The 19,687-nt window shown below is 41.8% G+C and overlaps 1 protein-coding gene across 2 annotated transcripts in view; it reads right to left on the bottom strand.

The window, feature by feature from the left end:
- JAK1 (Janus kinase 1) overlaps positions 1–19,687 on the bottom strand; it is a 131,086-nt gene that overhangs the window by 43,621 nt on the left and 67,778 nt on the right. The window contains exons 1-3 of one of the 2 annotated variants that reach the window (XM_047084248.1): positions 14,413–14,431; positions 6,102–6,178; positions 3,261–3,459 (exon numbers count right to left, since the gene is read on the bottom strand). In XM_047084248.1, coding sequence (XP_046940204.1) covers positions 3,261–3,459; positions 6,102–6,107 — 205 coding nt within the window. In that variant the 5' untranslated portion in view covers positions 6,108–6,178; positions 14,413–14,431. Of the gene's footprint in view, positions 1–3,260; positions 3,460–6,101; positions 6,179–14,412; positions 14,432–19,687 lie in introns of those variants that run through there. The other variant, XM_047084247.1, reaches the window with a different exon arrangement.

Raw genomic sequence — 19,687 nt, 5'->3', positions numbered from 1 at the left:
TTAGGGTAAATATGACTTCCAACCATATTCAGTCAGGCAGTTTTAATCATGATAATTAACAACTATGGCTCCCCAGGAATATATACTATAGCTCCTGACAAACCAGATTAAAAACACTTTACAACAAAAGTCTAACAATGTTTCTCATCACGGTGTCTATGACAGTCTTAACAAATCCTACTTAAAAGAAAAAATACGCGAGCTGAGAGGTTCCCAGATCCCACCTGAAGCGCACCTTGCTAATCACAGTCAGAAACATCCTTGGAGTTCGGGAAACCCCCAATCCGTCTCCTACAGAAAATGTTTAAACAATTCTAACACTGTGATTATGTATTACATGCAAAGGCGTTCCTGGCAGTGGCACACAAAATCATGTGTTGGAATAAATAACCAAAGTGATTTTTGTCAGTGATAAAAATCTGTTACCATTAATAGATACACCTTGTAAGTACTCTGTATAGTTATCATATTTTTTATTAGTAGCCAACTCACAAGAAGATATATGCTTAACATAAGTAGTTCAATAGTGCTCCCTTGCCTCCCTGCCCCACCAACTGCCTCCTTTGACACAAGAAGAACTAGAGAGATAAAGGAGGTTATAAAGCCAGGAAAGCACCTTTCCACTCACTTCTGAGCCCATAATTAAAATTACACAGACCTGTAATCTAAAAGCATGGGGGAAGCAGAGAAGGTGATTGCAAATAATTACTACTGATACTTTCATCTGTGACCAGGCCTCAAACTAAGATACAGGCAACCTAACCAAAAAATATATGAAAATATGAGGTAATAGGAGTTTCCCAAATCAGATATCTGGAGCACAACTGACACTGACAGGGATCTTCCCAGGCTCGCCCCGTCCAGGCACAAACTCTCTCCAATGCACACACCGAGTGAAAAAGAGACAGATGCCTCGGCATGCTGACATCTCGCTGAACTCCTTGATTCCTGCCTCTCAAGATATCTGGGGTAACCCCTCCAGAGGTTATTCCTCCTTGTAACAGAGAAGAGGGAGTAAACTTCAAAGGGCATCATCTCTTGGGAACAAGAGCAAATGAGTTTTAGATCCAGTACTGTTAGGACTATGTTTTGGGTATACTATAGTTTTCCATCCGTGAATTGGCCTTTGTGGGCTGGCCTGGAAGCCAAGACTTTCTTTATACATACTCATACTTGAATATGGGCACTGACACATACATAGTGAAGCATAACTTATTTGTGATCATGAATCTGTGTGTATTCTATCACAGGTCTGATTCTAAAATTTTAGTACTTAAAACAGGAAGATCAAAGATAAAAGATCAAAGCTTTTTATACAAAAGTACAGAATAATGGTAACAACAACACTAACATTTGCTGAGGGTTAAGTGTCAGGCATCAGGCTGACACGCTCTACATTTATTATCTTTTCATCCTAACACTTAATGATGTAATTAATATTTTTGCCATTTTACAGGTGAAGAAACTGTGGCCTCCCGAGATTTAGTCTGATTCAGGGCTACTCAGTAAAAGGCAGAGTTGAGATTCAAACCAAGATAGAGCTACTGAGGAGGTGAAAGAATGAGAGCTGAAAGAACAAAAATGGACCATACACTTTTGGACAACAGGGAAGAAAACCATACTGCCTCCCAATATCACTTACTATAATAATAATGAGAGTTCTAATAATATGTGGCATTCTGTATTCATGTACTTTTAAAATTAATAAATGCTTGCAACATTCCCCTGAGTCAGTTATAAAAGAGCTCCCTCATTCTCTACAGACTGGGCTTAGAAACTGCTGCCCCACACTGCCTGGCCCTGAGCCCAGAGCTACAGCAGACTCCGTGGCTGCGTCTGCCTGCGGGCTCAGGCTCTCTCCTCGTCTCCTTTAGCAGCAGCCCCTTGATCTCTCATTAACTGCAGCCCAACAATTCTGTACAAATATGATGGTAAGAAACTGGGTCAACAGAAGAAACGCTATAAAAACCAAACCTTAAGGGAAAGGAGAAAAAACACAACACCTTAAAAAAATACTTTAGAAGCATCAATTTACATCTAGCTGTTTTGCTAATTACGAATACTTTTAAAGCTCATGTCTAAAGATGCTTCCTTTTATACTTTGCTATCTAGTCAAAATAACTTTAAAATATTAATATAAGGGCATGAACCTCATAATCTATACAGCTCAGCCAATTTTATTCCCTGTAGCACCAACCTCTCCCCTTTTATTGGAACTCTGGTGTTTAAAGCATTGGAAACAGAAAGATATATATCAGAAAGAAAAAGGGGTTTCTAGACAAGCTGTTATCACAAACTAGGTAGGTAACTCTTGAAATGTCCATACTATCCCAACAGAGTTGTCCTGAGGGCTAAAGATGATATAAATCAAGCATGGATCACATGGTCTGCCATCATAGTTAATCATCATAAGTTGATTTAAAAAAAAAAAACAACACAGCGTTATTGAGATGTAATTTACATATCAAAGTCTACCCATTTTAAGTGTACAATTAATGAATTTTAGTATATTTACATTGATACAATTGCTGCCACAACCCCAGTGGATTAGATCTTTAAGTTTCTATAATTTAACTTTACTTGTCATTTAAAAGTAGGTAGACAAAAACTGTCACTGACCCCAAGGTTTAAAGGAGCTTCATTTTGTTACTCAGTTTGGTTTCTCACCTTCTATTTGGCAACAGGCTAACTCAAGAAAGACAGGCTCACTTGAAAAAAAAAAGAAAAAGAAAAAGACCATGTTGTTCACAGCCTCACTGCCCTTTTTACAACCTGGCAGTCTGACCAAGCCACAAAGTGACACTCGAGTTCTCACTTCAAGTCAGCATCACAAAGGGGAAGCAGGTTACAGCGGCCAAAGGATGGATTCCACCCTTCCGAAGAAGTTTTGAACAGCCTTTCAGATCTTGAGAGATGCCCCTTATTGAATAGCTTGCAACTTTGTGCCAGATGTTTTTACTCATTTAGTGCTGATAGTATTCCAATTTTCCAGATTGTAGGGGAAATAAAAATTGCGCCTCCACAGAAGGCAAGCCTCATTCCTTGGGACCCCAAGCTCATTAGTGACAGAGCAGGAATAAGTCACTTTACCATGAAGACAGTGAAAAGTGACACCCTCAGAATTCAAACCACTGGCCCAAGGTGAAACGCATGTGAGCGGCAGAGGCAGGCCAGAGCCCACGCGTGCCCACACGGAGCAGAGCTGCGAGGCTCAGGGACACCACACACGACCAGGCCAGCGGGCAGCAGCCCGTACTCACAGCATTCCTGCGCCGCCCTGATGCACAGCTCCTCTGCCGTGTACTCCCCGCTGCCCAGCCGGAGCGGCTCCCTATCGGACAGATAGAAGAGCACTTCCACCCCTGGTTCGGGGGCCTCCAGATTCACCTCCGTCTTCTTGGAGCTCCTCATTTTAGCACAGAAAGCCATGGCATTGCAGTCCTCTTTTATATTTAGATACTGTAGTGGAAGGAAAGCGAGACCACGTGGTCATTCTATGTGCTAGAAGGTCAAGTGGTAAAAGAGAATGCTGGGAAGGTAAGTAAGCATAAATACCTCTCAAGCAGGTAAGTTCCTACTGACCCTTCCCTCTCTGAAAATCAAATGCATCCGAACTTACAAGAGGTCAAACTATCCATTATAGTTATGAGGATAATCAATTATACACTCTAATTCATTATGACCAGACCATATTCTCAAAAATCAGAATAATTCTGGACATGGCCTAGATTTATTTTCTCTATCTGCACATAAGTTGTAGGTGAAAAACGTGGCTCGTTCTGGAAGCGCTCACGTTAATGTTACTCATGCTGCCACCTCTACTGGAATCATCTCACTTCTGAGCCCACCTAGGGCATGAATCACATTGTCTTTTAACTTTGTCTATCTCCCACTAAACTGCAAGCTCAGGGAGGGCATGAACCGCGTCTTATCTATCTTCCTGCCTCCAGAGCCTAGCCCAGGGCTGGCTCTCAGATAGTACACACCAAGTGACCACCAATTCATGTTCATGAGCCATATGGAAGGGTCTCGAAAATTACTGAATGGGGCCAAGTCCTCATCACTCCACTGGCAGGCAGGCAGATGGGCAGCACTGTGTGGCAGCAGAATGAGGGCTGGAAGCCTTGCTCTGAAGAGGCCAGAACCTGCTGGTGAGAAACTTGCAAAAGTCCTTCACCTGAGCCTCTAAAGGCAGGGCAACTAGGATCAAAGAGCCAGCCCCAGCAACTTAGCTTAGACAAGGCCAGGAAGGAAAAAGAACATCTTTCTTCCCCTCACTCCAACACCAGTGGCCTACAAACTAATTTCCCTGACCCCAGGTTCCTAATTTCCTACTGCCTGCCAAGCCAACCTTTGCTTAGCCCTCAAAGTAGTATCTCTGTAACACCTATCAGGTCCTCCAAAAGCCCCCATTAGTCTATAAGAGCAGTCTCAAACTCCTCACAGAGGTCCTCCATCAGCTGCCAGCTAGCCTCTCAGCCTCATCTTCCATCACTCCTAGCCTCTTACTTCATGCCGGAAACCTACAAAGTTGCCATTGTTCTGGTTACTCCTACTGCCCCCCCCCCCCCCGCCCCACGCCATTCTGCTTTTCTCACCTTCCTGCCTTTGGTCATACTCATTTCTCTATCAGGAATACCTTCCCACCTCATCTTTTCCATGAAAAACTGTAATTTTCTTTAGAACTCGGCTTGGACATCACCTCCTCCAGGAAATGCCTATGAACTTCCATCCCATCCCCTAAGTTAGATGCCCTCTCCCAAACTCACCTCGCTGCACTAACCACACTGGATTATGACCATCTTATTCATGTGTCTGTCTTTCTCTCTCTCAATGGTTTATGCTGGGAGTTCCTTAAGGGTAAGGACTGTGTCATTCAACTTTTTCCCCAGTACCTAGCACAGAGCCTTACATTTAAAGGGTGCTTGCAGAATGGCCCAAGGAAGCTCCTCAAAACAAGTCACATAGTTCTCTTCACCAGACTCATGAGCTCGTTTATTAGCCGCCCTGGTAAAGGTGAGATACTTACAGGAGAGACATGAACCAGATACGCCTCAATGCTACAAACTAAGAGGCACTCAATTTTACTTGTTTCATCTCCAACATAAATCTGAAAACCAGAAGCTTTCAGAAATCAGGCTGAAAGACTAAGTTCATAACTTACCTTAAGGGTTCAGATCAACTGTCAAGCAAGAAAGTTTTAAGTTTGTTTCTATATTTTGAGAGAGAGAGTGAGTAGGGGAGGGGGAGAAGGAGAGAAAATCTCTTTGTGCTATCAGTGCAGAGCCTGACGTGGGGCTCGAACTCACAAACCACAAGATCATAATCTGAGCTGAAATTAAGAGTTGAACGCTTAACTGACTGAACCACCCAGGCTCCCTGAGCAAGAAAGGTTTAAAACCCAACACTGAGCATCCAACTCCACCCTACAACGAGAAACAGAAACGGAAAACAAACAAGCTGCAGTCTGCTTTATAATGTAAGATACATCTTTGTCCTTGAGGCCCTATACAGGCATGGCATGGGAAGAATTGAGAGATGGTGTTACACGCTTTCACTCTAAGGAAATAATCAGGCAAGTATACGTGATTATATACGTATACAGTGTGGCACCATTTATAATAGGAAAAAAATACAAGTGACAATAGAAGGCTAACAAAATAAGAAATATCAACACAAAAGAATACTATGCAGCTGTTAAAAAGATGACATAAAGCTATGTGAATCAACACTGAAAAATATATATGACATATTACAATGTGAAAAAAGGCATAATATGTATATCATGACCCTTTTGATCATGCCTATATGCACAATCTGGAAAAACATGTGATAAACTGCTAAAGTGGTGAATATCCAGGAAGGACTATAAGGGAGCTTTATCTTTTACTCTGGACTTCCTATACTTTTATACTCTTGAGATTTATTTTTAAACCAGCACATTCAACATTTGGAAATGAAAAAAAAATTAAAATACCAATACTGAAAAATGAAAGGATAGAAGTACAGGTTATCCTTACAAGTTCAAGATCAGTTTCATTATTCTTTTTAAAAGCTATTTTCCTTTTGGTCCTTTTTTAAAGATATGCAAAGGTACATACCTGCATTTATTCGGCTGTCCAATGTCCTCCAAAAGCAGACTGGATTTTCTTCTCTACTTTCCAAAGTCCGTTCAGAGCTGGGATAGAGACAAGGATAAATAAATAAATCAGCTGCAGATGTAATTGCATCAGAGAATAAGAGGACATTCTTATTAAGGAAGCAGCCCAAACCATAAGTGGACAGGAAAAAGCATTTGGGAGGAAGAAGGGAAAAAAATTGATGAGGACACTGAGAGGACAGAGAGGCATCGTAGGGTATGAATATCAAAGAAGATATTATTTTTACCACTTCAACAGAGGAAGCCAGGGACTTTTGCTTCCTGGCATAGAGTGCCCGGTCCAATGCAAATGAAGACCATGCGCCTTTTCCGTCAACAACCTCTCCCCTGAGGCCATGAACAATAGTTCAGGACCCCCAAACTTATGCACTTTTATTTCCCATTTCCATTTCCTTTAGAATTACCCTCCTCCCAACCCGGTCTGCCCTTGGCCTCATTTAATGGTGATACATCATATGATATGGTGAAAGGGGGAGCGCCAAGAAATAAATCCAGTGAAAAATGCTTTTAGTTCACCAAATGTTTTTTGAGCCATTCATATTTGAAAACTTAGGTAGCAAAAAAGCCTCCTTCCAACTCCCTGACCTCACTTCAAACTTATACTACATAAGAAAGCCAGTTTGATTTCTCTAGAATTAAAGCACTGATCCTATCATCTTCATCACCAACCACCACCAACCGCCCAACACACACAGTGTTCTGCATTGTTTTAACAACTTTCCGGGTGCCTCTCACAAATTCTTTTTAATAGTAGAATCTAATTATTTTTGCAAATCAGGAGCAACCACCCTTAGTGGTGTGAAAGTGGTTTCCAAGTTAATATGGATCACTGTCTGTTTTCTGTTGGTCATTTAATACACTTTATCAGAATTCTACTTCCCCAAGCATTACACAGCAGAAGTAGAAAGGGAGTGGGGTGATGGAAATGAGGCTACAGGCTAGCATTCCCACAGGATCTTACAATCGAAGGGGGGGATGGCACAAATGAAAACATACACGCAATCTAAAACCAAAAGAGTGTGGGGCGCCTGGGTGGCTCAGTCGGTTGAGCATCTGACTTCGGCTCAGGTCATGATCTCGCAGTCTGTGAGGTCAAGCCCCACATCAGGCTCTGTGCTGACAGCTCAGAGCCTGGAGCCTCCTTCAGATTCTGCGTCTCCTTCTCTCTCTGCCCCCACCCCCCTCCACTCTCTGTCCGTCTCTGTCTCTCTCTCTCTCTCAAAAATAAACAAACATTAAAAAAAATTCTTAAACCAGAAGAGTGTGTCACAATGTCACCTTCGGGAAGCCAGGCAGAGGATATAAGTATGAATTTTGATATGACAACTTTGACTTGGCTATTCTTTTTTTTTAATTTTTTTTTATGTTTATTTATTTTTGAGACAGAGAGAGACAGAGCATGAACGGGGGAGGGGCAGAGAGAGAGGGAGACACAGAATCAGAAGCAGGCTCCAGGATCTGAGCCATCAGCCCAGAGCCCGACGCAGGGCTCAAACTCACGGACCGTGAGATCGTGACCTGAGCTGAAGTTGGACGCTTAACCGACTGAGCCACCCAGGCGCCCCTTGACTTGGCTATTCTGACATGGACAACTTTATCAAGATTCAAAGAACAAACCATTATACTTTCAGCTTTTAAAAATCTAACGTAATCCATTGTTTTAATTATGAGAATAGATACCCCACCCCACATCAAAACAGCAATCTGAAATTAGCTACATGCTATAATGCCTTGCTTTGGCTCAGGGGCAGAGTTTCAAATGTCACATTTAGGAGATTCATTATTTTTGAGCAGTTCTTCATGCCTGAAACTGACCTACATCAGGAGGCCACAATAAAGAACTGGAGCAATATGGCCCCTGTTCACATGGAGCTTACAGTCTGTAGTGGAATCAAACAAAGATGCACATAAAGAGGTAATTATAAAGAGCTTAAAATGCCATGGAGGAAAAAGAGAGAGGTAAAATAAAAGGAATATCATCTAGCATGGGACTCAAGAGGGAATTAATATTGAGCTGAGATGTAACGGATATCTAGGGAGGTGGAGAGAAGGCAGTCTGGGTAAAGGACTGGCATATGCAAAGGCCTGGTAGAGGGAAGGAGCTAGTCTCATCTCTCCAGCTTCATAAATGGGGAAATCCCTCCAATATTCCTTTATACCTGGGCAAAGAACAGCCCTAGTTGGTTCATCAGCAGTATTTGCTAATAGCATGTCTGGGGCCTACCTGAGGTTTCCTGGAAGCATGCCATTATATGCTGCTGCCAAGGATGAATGAAAACCGATGGGCCCAGATGAGCCCTATGCTCTGGAGAATTAAGAAGCCTGCCCCAAAAGGAACATACTTTGAGCCTTTCAGATCAGGAAGAGACCTGTAGGTTCCAACAGACCCAATTTAACAAAGACTACAGCATAAAACCTTTCAGAATTCACAAAGGATTTTTAAGTGTACCATCAGATCACCTACTACTTGCATTCAGGAGTCACAGGGTTGCTCGGAGCCTCATGTAAGATTCGAGGGTCAGCCTAAAATTACTAACATTTTTCTAGGATTGGATTCTATGAAAACCTATAATAAAACAGAGTTTGGTTTTTCCAGTGTTCCTTCCCTATTGCAAGCCACACTATACTGAACTCATAATACACCTAATTTTCAAACTGACCTCCCATATTATTGGATAGGACAATAAAATGGTATCGTGATGCTTAGCATAGAGATCAAACTCACAGGGAAGACAGAATCAGCAACAGAACTGCTAGACCATATGTATTTACTATGATATTTTTATATGCTGATTCAATAACAACAGAATCTCAAAAAACTGACATCCTAATGATAAAAATGTAAAAACACCCATAAAGCACTTAAAAGACAGGATAGGCACCGTCCTAAGCACTTAAATCTAGGATTGCTGATCCACTTTGTATGAAATGACATCTGTTCTCATTCAGGATGAGAAGAGTCTTTTGTTGGTACAGAGTCTGTGTAAAGGCTTCATTCAGGTAGCATTTCTTTCCATATAAACCAAACAAAATGCTATTTATTTATTTAATTCAAGTTAGTTTACAGTGTAGTCTTGGCTTCAGGAATAGAGCCCAGTGATTCATCTCTTACATATGCTCATCCCGAAAAGTGCCTTTCTTAATGCCCATCATCCATCTAGCCAACACCACTCCCCACCCTTACCCCCCCCCTTTCAGCATCCCTCAGTTTGTTCTCGATTTATTTTAAGAACAGATAGGAAAAGACCAAGATCAAGTTTATAAATACTACAGATAATTCCAGGCAATCAATTCAAGCTTTTCATTACAAATACAAAAAGAAAATCTTAAATGCTCGAAACCTGACCGGTAAGAATCACGCAACACCCTTTCAAAAGAATATGATTCACTGGGTTCCATTCCCAATGCAAATGAACACAAAGAAGCTCAGAAAATGGGAAGAATAAAAGTGAATAATCAAAAGCTCTTTGAGGACAGCACTGAATTCTTCCATACTAATTTACTTACAAAATTTCAAGTTTTTGAATAAAAAAAAAAAAACTGCCTCTCTTTCTATGGTTAGAGGATTGCTTCTGTGGCTCGATCTTGTTAGATGCTACTTTGCATTAAAAAAAGGGAGGGGGGACATTTGGTAGAATCTCACAGTTCTTTAGTTTATAAAAGTCTGATCCAAGTATAGCTGATGCTTCCTGAACGAGGAAAATGTAACAAGAGACAACTTGCGAGTCTGAACAGGGCCTAGCTGCAATAGAGGCATATCATAACTATTTTCCAAGATGCAAACTCCTAGAAATCTATGTCTGAAGATGCTGAAATCCTCTTAAATTGTCAAGGACACCCTTTAAAGTACAAGTATCTGTATAAGGGAAGAATATACAATTAAACTTTGAATAGTGAAGAGACATAAAAATAGACCATGTTAAAATTCACAAGTATGATCAGAATATGACTGCTTCTGGCCAAAGGCCACTGCCAGATTTACATGATAAAAAATAGACTGGATGATAGTTAAAATCAATGACAAGAGTCAGAATACAACATTTTGGGTAGGTAGCTGGTTATTTTTACTAAAGAAACCATCACTCACACACACACACACACACTCACACACACACACACACACACACACACACACACACACACACACAGGGTTACTTTATGTCCATCTTAAAGGAATCAAAGCTTTTGATTTCTGAAGTAGAAAATAAAAAATGTTGATAAGTTAAAGTATGAACCTAGAAAAACTGAGAAGAAAAATACGTAATTTAGAAGTATTTCCTGAAATCAGCTGCTTAAGAAACTTTAAGACTAAAGTTTCTAGACCTTAAACTATTTCAGCAGGCACCTGCCTTAAGTTCGGCAATGAAACCTAACATCAAAATACAAGCTCCAGGAGGGCAAGGATCATTGTCCCGTAAGCGCTGATCACCAGCACATATTAGGTGCTATTAGTTAAATACAGTTGAATCTTGAACAGCATAAGGGTCAGGGGTCTAAACTCCCGTGCCATCAAAAATTAGTGTATAACTTTTGACTCCATCCAAATTACCAATAACACAAATAGTTAACACATATTTTCCACATTATACATATTACATACTGTATTTCTATAACAAAGTAAACTAAAGAAAAGAAAATGTTATCAAGAAAATCGTAAGGGAGGGGCGCCTGGGTGGCGCAGTCGGTTAAGCGTCCGACTTCAGCCAGGTCACGATCTCGCGGTCCATGAGTTCGAGCCCCGCGTCGGGCTCTGGGCTGATGGCTCAGAGCCTGGAGCCTGTTTCCGATTCTGTGTCTCCCTCTCTCTCTACCCCTCCCCCGTTCATGCTCTGTCTCTCTCTGTCCCAAAAAAAATAAATAAACGTTGAAAAAAAAAATTAAAAAAAAAAAAAAGAAAGAAAATCGTAAGGGAGAGCAAATACATTTACAGCACTGGACTTTTTATTAAAAAAAGGAAGTGTATAAGTGGATCCATGCAATTCAAGCTCCTGTCGTTCAAGGGTCAACTGCAGTTGTTACATGAAATGAAGGTAACAAAGTAACAACATTACTGAATCCATACACAACTAGCAAGTGTGATCCTGAACAAACCATTTTAACTAACTCTGAGCCTAGTTTCCTCATCCGCTAACCTTAGAGGAAACATCCCGCCTAACGAATCAGAAAAATTTTTGAAAAAGTCTTCATCAGGGGCGCCTGGGTGGCTCAGTCGGTTGAGTGTCCGACTTCAGCTCAGGTCACGATCTCGCGGTCCGTGAGTTCGAGCCCCGCGTCGGGCTCTGGGCTGATGGCTCAGATCCTGGAGCCTGCTTCTGATTCTGTGTCTCCCTCTCTCTCTGCCCCTCCCCCGTTCACGCTCTGTCTTGTCTCTCTTTGTCTCAAAAATAAATAAACGTTAAAAAAAATTAAAAAACAAAGAAAAAGTCTTCATCAAGCTCCTATAACACCTTTTTCAAGTGCAGTTGTTGATGTGAAAGTGCTCAGAAAGGTGTTAAGTGGTAAAACAATGCAATGTAGGCTTTATGGCAAAGGACTCAAGTGAGTTGTGAGCTTGCGAGAAGGACAACAGAATAAATAGGCATTCTGAACAAAAGCCTTATCATTAATCAAGTTCCATTTCACAAATCTAGCAGAGCAGTTAGGAGAGTGAGCTGGATCATCCCTACCTGAGTCTAAATCCTGCCTTCCCCACCTACTAGCTATTGTAACCTTAGGCAAGCTACTTAACATCCCTAAACCTCAATGTTCTCAGTTATGGCGGGAGGCAGGGAATGGCATGTGTCTCATAGAGCTGTTAAGGGTTATATAAGTTAATGCATATAAACTCTGCCTCAGGCAGAGTTTAGCAGGCAGCAAGCATTCATATTTTGGCCATAATTCCTGCTAAACTGATTACATATTGATGGAACACAATTCCAGTCGAGGAGAGGGAACTCCAATATACACTGAGCCTCTGCAACAACTCCTGCATCAATGGCACTTGCACTTAATTCTCATAAAAAGCAGGAGAGGTTTGAGGCCAGTCAGTGGGAGTGCCGGAAGTCAAACACAGGACTCCTGATTCCAAGAACCCTGCTCTTTCCACAGGGCGGCAGGGGGAATGACGGAGCCTGCTTTAAAATGCCCCCTATCACCAACACCATGGTCTTCTCTGGCTTTTCAGTATTTCTCACAGCTTAACATCCACCTGGGAGACTGAACTCATTCTAGGGCTTTCCCTCCAGAGACTGAAGAAATGGTCACTGAAAAAACCAGCCAAGTGCTCAGGCCTTGCTGCACCAAAGCCCACAGCTAAACACTGCTCCAGCACCACTACCTCAGGTGTGGAGAGGAAAGTTCTGGTGGCTGCTGACTAGGGCCCAGCTCACACATGCACAGAACCTCCTTGAGGCCTAAGACACACACAGAGGCAGGGAGAGCATCTCTGCTTCCCTTCCAGAGTTCCCCACTAGGAACTCTGCACACACACACAAGAACTTTGGAAGGGACTTGTATCGGGTGCACCCGGTACCCCCTGCCTTGCCGAGACCCAGAACAACTGTCTGATGAAAGCATCACAAGATACTGTGCAGAGCTGATGGATTCCAGCCAAAAGGACGACACAATATAAATACAAAACCTGCTATTTTTTCCTGTCAGCAAGTCAGAATGATGGCTTTTCTATATGCCATTCCTGCCACACAGAATAACTCACTTCTAACTATAGCATTTCCAGGAATACCCCAGAACCGTAAGTGCTGCTTCATTTACAATAAACTTCCAGGGATGATCAAACAATCAATGCCAACTCAATGGGTCAGGGCTCTCTGCACTGCTCCCAACGAGCCTGCTTTCCCTGAGAGACAATTTCTGATCAAAGTAAATACAGTACTTGGCCTAATTAACGTCAATAAGTATTTTCCTAAAAGCCACACAGTATCAAGATGCTTTGCTACTCTTTCTTCTTTTTCCACTAATACATCTATAATGTTATTAGAGAACACAGAATCTCAGGGTCAGGACTATGGTGGCAGAAGTGGACACTCCAAACATGGTGGGAAGAATGGCCTGTCTTCACCTTACGTGCTGTTCAACCACTCATGCCTAAAATACATATTAAGCACTTGTACCATCGCAATAAAACCTTGCATTTATACGGTACTTTATATTTTAAAATGGCTTTCACATCTATAACCACATTTGAGGCTCACAGCCCCTTTCACAAATGAGAAGATTCAGCTTCAGACGTTCCCACGTTCGAGAAGCCAGTGCATGGCCAGACGGGGCTCACACTCATTTCTCGGCCTCCAGCTTCACTGCCCTTTCTCACTGTGCCACATTTCCTTGGTCAAGGCATGGGGCTTTGGTGGAATCTAAAGAAGTACTAGGATTAAAATCTAAGCTCACCAAAACCTTGGTCTGTTAATAGCTGGCAAGAGAAAAAGACACCCGGGGACCTCAAGAAAGCAGACGAGGAGGGGATGCTGAGACACAGACAGTAGGAACAACAGGAGTCAAGAAGAGAGGGCTGTGACGTAATCAGGGAGAGTGGAATCTGTTCCCAGCCTTGAGGAAGACAGAAGATTTTCAAAGATAGAAAGGAAGTATGCAGTTCTTCTGGAAAAGGACCAGGAGCAAGGCAAATCATGAGGGCGGGTGTGTAAGAAGGAATATGCAGACCGGGAGGGGCAGATAGGAAGGAGGTAGACAGCGTGGAAAGGTGGAGGAGGGTCCGTTTGAGGACAGTCTGTGTGCCAGCTTCCTCCCTCGGGCAACAAGAGAAACCCCCCAGAGAAGGAGGCCCTAGTTCCAGCCTAGTTCTGCCAGAACCTGCCTGGTCTTAAGCCTCTAAAGCTTTCTGAGCTCAAATAGTGTGTAATAAAAAAAAATATTAGATGACCTCTACGGTTCCTTAAAGAACAGAATGTTTGAAAACATATTACGCCACACCCTAACACAGCTAATTTTTCATTGATTTGTATTTCCAAGATGACATGCTTCAACAACCTTTTGTTGATGATGGCATCTGACAAAGCTTGCAGGAAACCATAATTTAATGGAGTACACAGGAAACAAGAGTGAATCCCCCCACCCCTCGCTAATTTTTACTAATTTATTTGTGTGTCACTGCGTGTTAACCTACCCTCCCCACCCCCCCACCCCTGTTATGTACTAAGCTCTTTCAGGGCAAAAAACCATCTAACATTTTCTCCTGTAATTCTTTAACCACTCAGGATTCTTGGATGCAAACAACAGAAACCAGTTATGCTTACCTTAGGATAAAAATGAATTAAGAGAAAGATAAAAATGAATTAAGAGCACAGAGAAGTCTGATAAGGACACCATTCTAGGACAGCTACCACTGTTCATCAGACATTAGCACAACTGGACTCCTAGCTCTGCTGCTCTCTTGAATGATCTTAAGCTGCCCCTATGTGTCTGTACCATCCCCTCCAGATTCAACGTCCTGGAACACAGGGATCCAAGAGGTGAACTCAAGCCGCCCCTATGTGTCCGTACTGTCCCCTCCAGATTCAATATCCTGGGACACAGGGATCCAAGAGGTGAACCAAGTTCATCCAGTCATGTGTCTGCATTTCCTTCAACTTCGACAGCAACAACAGATGATCACTCTAGAAACAAAGAGAGTTCAGATGCTAGACAATCCCCCAAACAGCAAGTGTCCGCTCCGGTCTATACTCCCAGTGAACTCAGCTAGGGGAAGTCAGGGGAGAAAAATAAAAAGAAATCTCAAGAAAAATGGTCCCATACACCTCTCCCCAACCAAGAAACTAGAACCAATTTTTATGTTTAGTTTTGAAACAGTCTGCGACCAAGTCTGAAATGACAGGCAGAGCTCCTCAGTGGACCATATTTGTACAATGAGTAGTGTACTTTGTCCTCATCAAGGCAGCAGACTTGATCACTAGGTCAACACTGCAGAGCACTAAGCCACGTCTCATTCAACTCCCTGGTCTGCCCCAGTTGAGTATCCAGAAGGAGTATACCTCACTATCTGATATCCTAGGAACCTGTGCCAACAGCCATGCTTTCCAACATCTTTCCAAACCTTTTTGACCATGATGCATAGTAAAAAATATATTTTACAGTATATGTGTGTGTATGTGTGTGTGTGACAAAAAATTAGTTTCACAGAAGGATACCTTACTGTATGCAATTCATCCTATTTTCTATTCTATGCTATTTTCTTCATTTAATACATTTTTTAAATGCTAAACAAGACCCTCAAAATAAATTTCACAGTCCACTAATGAATAAAAAACCAGTCTGAAAAACACTTGTTTAAAGGACTCAACAAGATTACCAATAAGAAAATTAAATAATAAAATTAATAATAATTAATAATAATAATAAGCTGTGAGATCATGACCTGAGCTGAAGTCAGACGCTTCACCAACTGAGCCACCCAGGTGCTCCATAAAATGTATTTTATATTCACTGCTTATATTCAATGTGTATACCTTCCTTCCCTAGCTGACATTAAAACACTGAAATGTACTTCTCTGAAATTCCTCTGACTACCAGAAGATCGTTCCTCTTTTCCCACAGTGTTCAGCCTATGAAGTTTCAACCCAGACAGCTACACTGAGATCCACTGTGCAATCCACTCAGAGTCTTCCTTTCACAAGAGTTTCTTCTCCCAGGAAGCTCTTCAGTCAGGTTACCTTCTAAATCTCCACAATGATGCCGGAGATTGAGAAAACACAGAAACTAAACCCACAGAGCACAGAAGATCCATGCTTTCAATTCTGCCAATAACCACTCTTCTTAAAACCCATGATTTATTCATAAACTCATAACTTATTCCCACAGTCCCCAGTTTCTAACTTCACAATCACAGTAAAGTGATGCCTTGCAGGAGCCTAAGGAATTCAAAATCCATTGTTTACTTCTCATCTGTGCAAAATTTTTCAATGTATTTCATGTTGATAACCATTGTGGATGGACAGAAGAATTCAGTGTATGGCCACCAATGAGAATTTCTGGGGAGGGGGAGCCAGGCAGGTTTTGCAGGTTTAGATGACAGATGGTATATTCCATGGATTAGGTTAGGACTCCTTTGTATCAACTTTAATTATAGTTTTCTACCAACGAACCGAAAAAGGTAAACAGATACAGCTCTCTTTCCTCAAGATAAATGCTCACTTCATACTTGGCACCTAAGAAGGCAGAACCTCGGTGAAGCACTTTTTTGCACTCTTGTCCCAAATACATCCACAGCATGATTCTAGACCCATAATTCTTTTATCAAAAAGCCCTTGCCTAACAGACAACAATTGAATTTAACCAAACTGTTATCCATCTCACTGCAAATTCAATGGAATGCCTGGTCTTCATTCATTACATTTAATTTTCCTGCAGGAAAGGTGGAGGAGTAGTACATACTCCAGCTATGGAGCTTCTTCTGTCCCTCCTTTCAAGAGAATAAACATGTAGAAAGACAGGAGGGTAAGATAATACACTAAGACTACTGTAAATATTATGGTAGGATGCTGACGACTAATTAAACTAGAAAAATGTAAACGTTAGCAACTAGGAGGAGTAACTCACTCCTAGACATCATTCATTAAGTTATTATAAACAAGCAAAATTCATCACGAAAAGCCTATGAACCACAGCTCTGTGGGACGCAAAGAATGCAAGAAAAGATGCATCATTAAAGAAGAGCTAGCAACCCAAGACTGTGACAAGGAAATAACACATGATTGATTGCCAAACACAAGACACACCCAACCAAGGCAAAAGAGCATGTTCAGAGAAGGTGTGAGGTGGGAGCTGGTGTAGTTAGTCCAATCCGGAGGAGGAGGGGGGAGGAGGAGGGGGGAGGAGGAGGGGGGAGGAAGAAGAAGGAAGAAGGAAGAAGGAAGAAGAAGGAAGAAGGAAGAAGGAAGAAGGAAGAAGGAAGAAGAAAGAAGAAAGAAGAAGAAGACCTGAGTCAGAACATTGGCCCTGCCACTTAGTAGCTTGGTTCAGGTCACTTTTTACCTTTCTGTGATTGTTTCCTCATTTGTAAATAAGGATAATAGTAATTATTTCTCAGGATTGTTTTAAACTCTGTGAAAAATAATATATACAGGCCTAGTAGAACAGCTGGCCCACAGTAGTCATGTAATAGTATGACCATTATGGCAGAGGTGGGATTTGAACTGGGCCTTTAGGGATGGGGAAGCTGCAAACAGGAAGAGAATGGAAGCTGACTAAAGGGAACACTCCAAATAACAGAAACAAGAAGAAACAGCAGCAGAAGGAAAGGGGGAGTCCCCCTTTGGAGGGTAAAGAGAAGGTCTGTGTAAATCAAAAAGAAATGAGGAAAGAGAGAAAGCTGAGGTCAATTTACAGTGGACCACAAATGCCAACTAAAATCTGGACTTTCCTCTGAGGAGACACTGCCCATGAATCCCCAGACTCAGATGAATTCCTCTGAAGCAAGAAAGTCCCCTGGTACATGAATGTGTTGTTCTATCGGGAGTGGGGTCTCAGACAGAAGGAGTGATGAAAAAAGGCATGGGGACACCTGAAGGTCACTGTGGAAAATAATATTGTTTTAAAATACTTTTATTATTATTATTTATTTTTTAGATAGAAAGTGCACACAAGCAGGGGAGAGGGGCAGAGAGAGAAGAGAGAGAGAGAGAGAGAGAGAGAGAGAGAGAGAGAGAGAGAGAGAATATCCAAAGCAGGCTCCATGCTGTCAACACAGAGCCCAACATGGGGCTCGAACCCACAAACCATAAGATCATGACCCGAGTTGAAATCAAGAGTCGGACACTTACCCCACTGAGCCACCCAGGAGCCCCTAAAATACTTTGAATGAATCAACTGGTCTTTCATGGATAGACAGGCACTGGACACTGAGGTTCTCCATCCGTCTTCCCCCAGTGTGAACATCCAGGACCACAAAAACTGACAAAATAGCCCCAAATATTGCTGCTGGTAAGAGCTAGTTTGAATATTCATTTGGGAGATCCATACTTTAACCTCACCTTACTAAGCGCGCGCGCGCGCGCGCGCGCGCACACACACGCACACACACACACACACACACACACACACACACACACTTTAAAAAATAAAATGAGAAGCTAGAGGGTTTCTTCTGCGAATTACACTGTGAATGAGTCAGAAAAAACTTTCCCATTGCTTGCGTCCTCACAGTTTAAGAGCCTGGCTGGGACATTTACTAACAGCACTGGGGGAATCAACATTCTGCTGTGGTGATTCACCCTCCTCTGCGAGTACAGTCCGAGGGAGGAGTTCGCAGGGCTACCCTCGGGAGTCACTCTGAATTATTTTTGTAACATCTTGTCCTTGGATAAAAGGAAACAGTCAGAAATAGGAGGTGGGGAGGTCATCTATTACTCAGTGGAGTTGTTTACACAGCCCTGTTTCCCTATTATCCAGAATTCAGTGTTTTGGATAAATGAAAGACATAAGGTACCCATGTTTCCAGAGAGCTATATATAGAATTCACAAAAATCATGTCGTATGGAAATTTATCTGCCTTTGATACTTCCCAGGCCTTAGGATTATGATTTTGACCAATTTTCATTTCAGAAAACCATGCAGGGTGGAATAGGGCGGGAGATAATCCAGTTAGTGGAATTTGCACAAACAAGGTCCCTTGTACTATCATCCATTTAAACAGATAATCTTCAAGAGCTTGCATGAATGTTTTATCAGCTCACAGAACTCTCTGATGTGTGTCCAGCTAGGTGTTCCCTGAACATTGCTGATCTTGGCCAAAAGAACTGTGTGTGTCCATGCACTATGACATCTGTACACATAGCTAATAAATAGCAGAGCTATAGCACAGACCAAGTCCTCAGATGCCACATGTCATGAATCGTACATTGCATGAAAATAAATATTACACTTTCTCCAAATGAATGCAAAAAAGCAAAGCCGGCCTAACTGTTCATAATCATTAAGTAATCAAAGTCAATACAAAATCAATACACACACAAACGATAAATACAATTATATACTTTTTATAGCTTACAAAGCATCTTCAATACATGGTTTCCATTAATCCTCATAATAATTTTATTTTATTTTTTAAAAAATTTTTTTTTCAACGTTTATTTATTTTTGGGACAGAGAGAGACAGAGCATGAACGGGGAAGGGGCAGAGAGAGAGGGAGACACAGAATCGGAAACAGGCTCCAGGCTCTGAGCAGTCAGCACAGAGCCCGACGCGGGGCTCGAACTCACAGACCGCGAGATCGTGACCTGGCTGAAGTCGGACGCTTAACCGACTGCGCCACCCAGGCGCCCCGATCCTCATAATAATTTTAAATATCGTTCCTCTTATTTTTACTCATAAGCAAACTAAGGCCTAAAGATACTAAGTGACTCATGAAAGGTCTAAAGAAAAAATGACAAATGATCATGGTGAAAAGGTCACATTTCACCAATACTCAAAATAAAATAACAGGATGCCATTTTTTAATCCATCTGATCAGTAAAGGTTATGTAGTTTTTAAATGTAGATTCAAGCCTGAATTAAGTAGAGGTATAAATTACTGT

This window comes from Lynx rufus, unplaced genomic scaffold, assembly GCF_022079265.1.
Source record: "Lynx rufus isolate CCGP_SWC_20201006 ecotype Redwood Valley unplaced genomic scaffold, mLynRuf1.p SCAF_2, whole genome shotgun sequence".
Classification (NCBI taxonomy): domain Eukaryota; kingdom Metazoa; phylum Chordata; class Mammalia; order Carnivora; family Felidae; genus Lynx; species Lynx rufus.
Note: the sequence above shows the minus strand (reverse complement) of the source record. Positions and strands in the feature narration are given on the sequence as shown.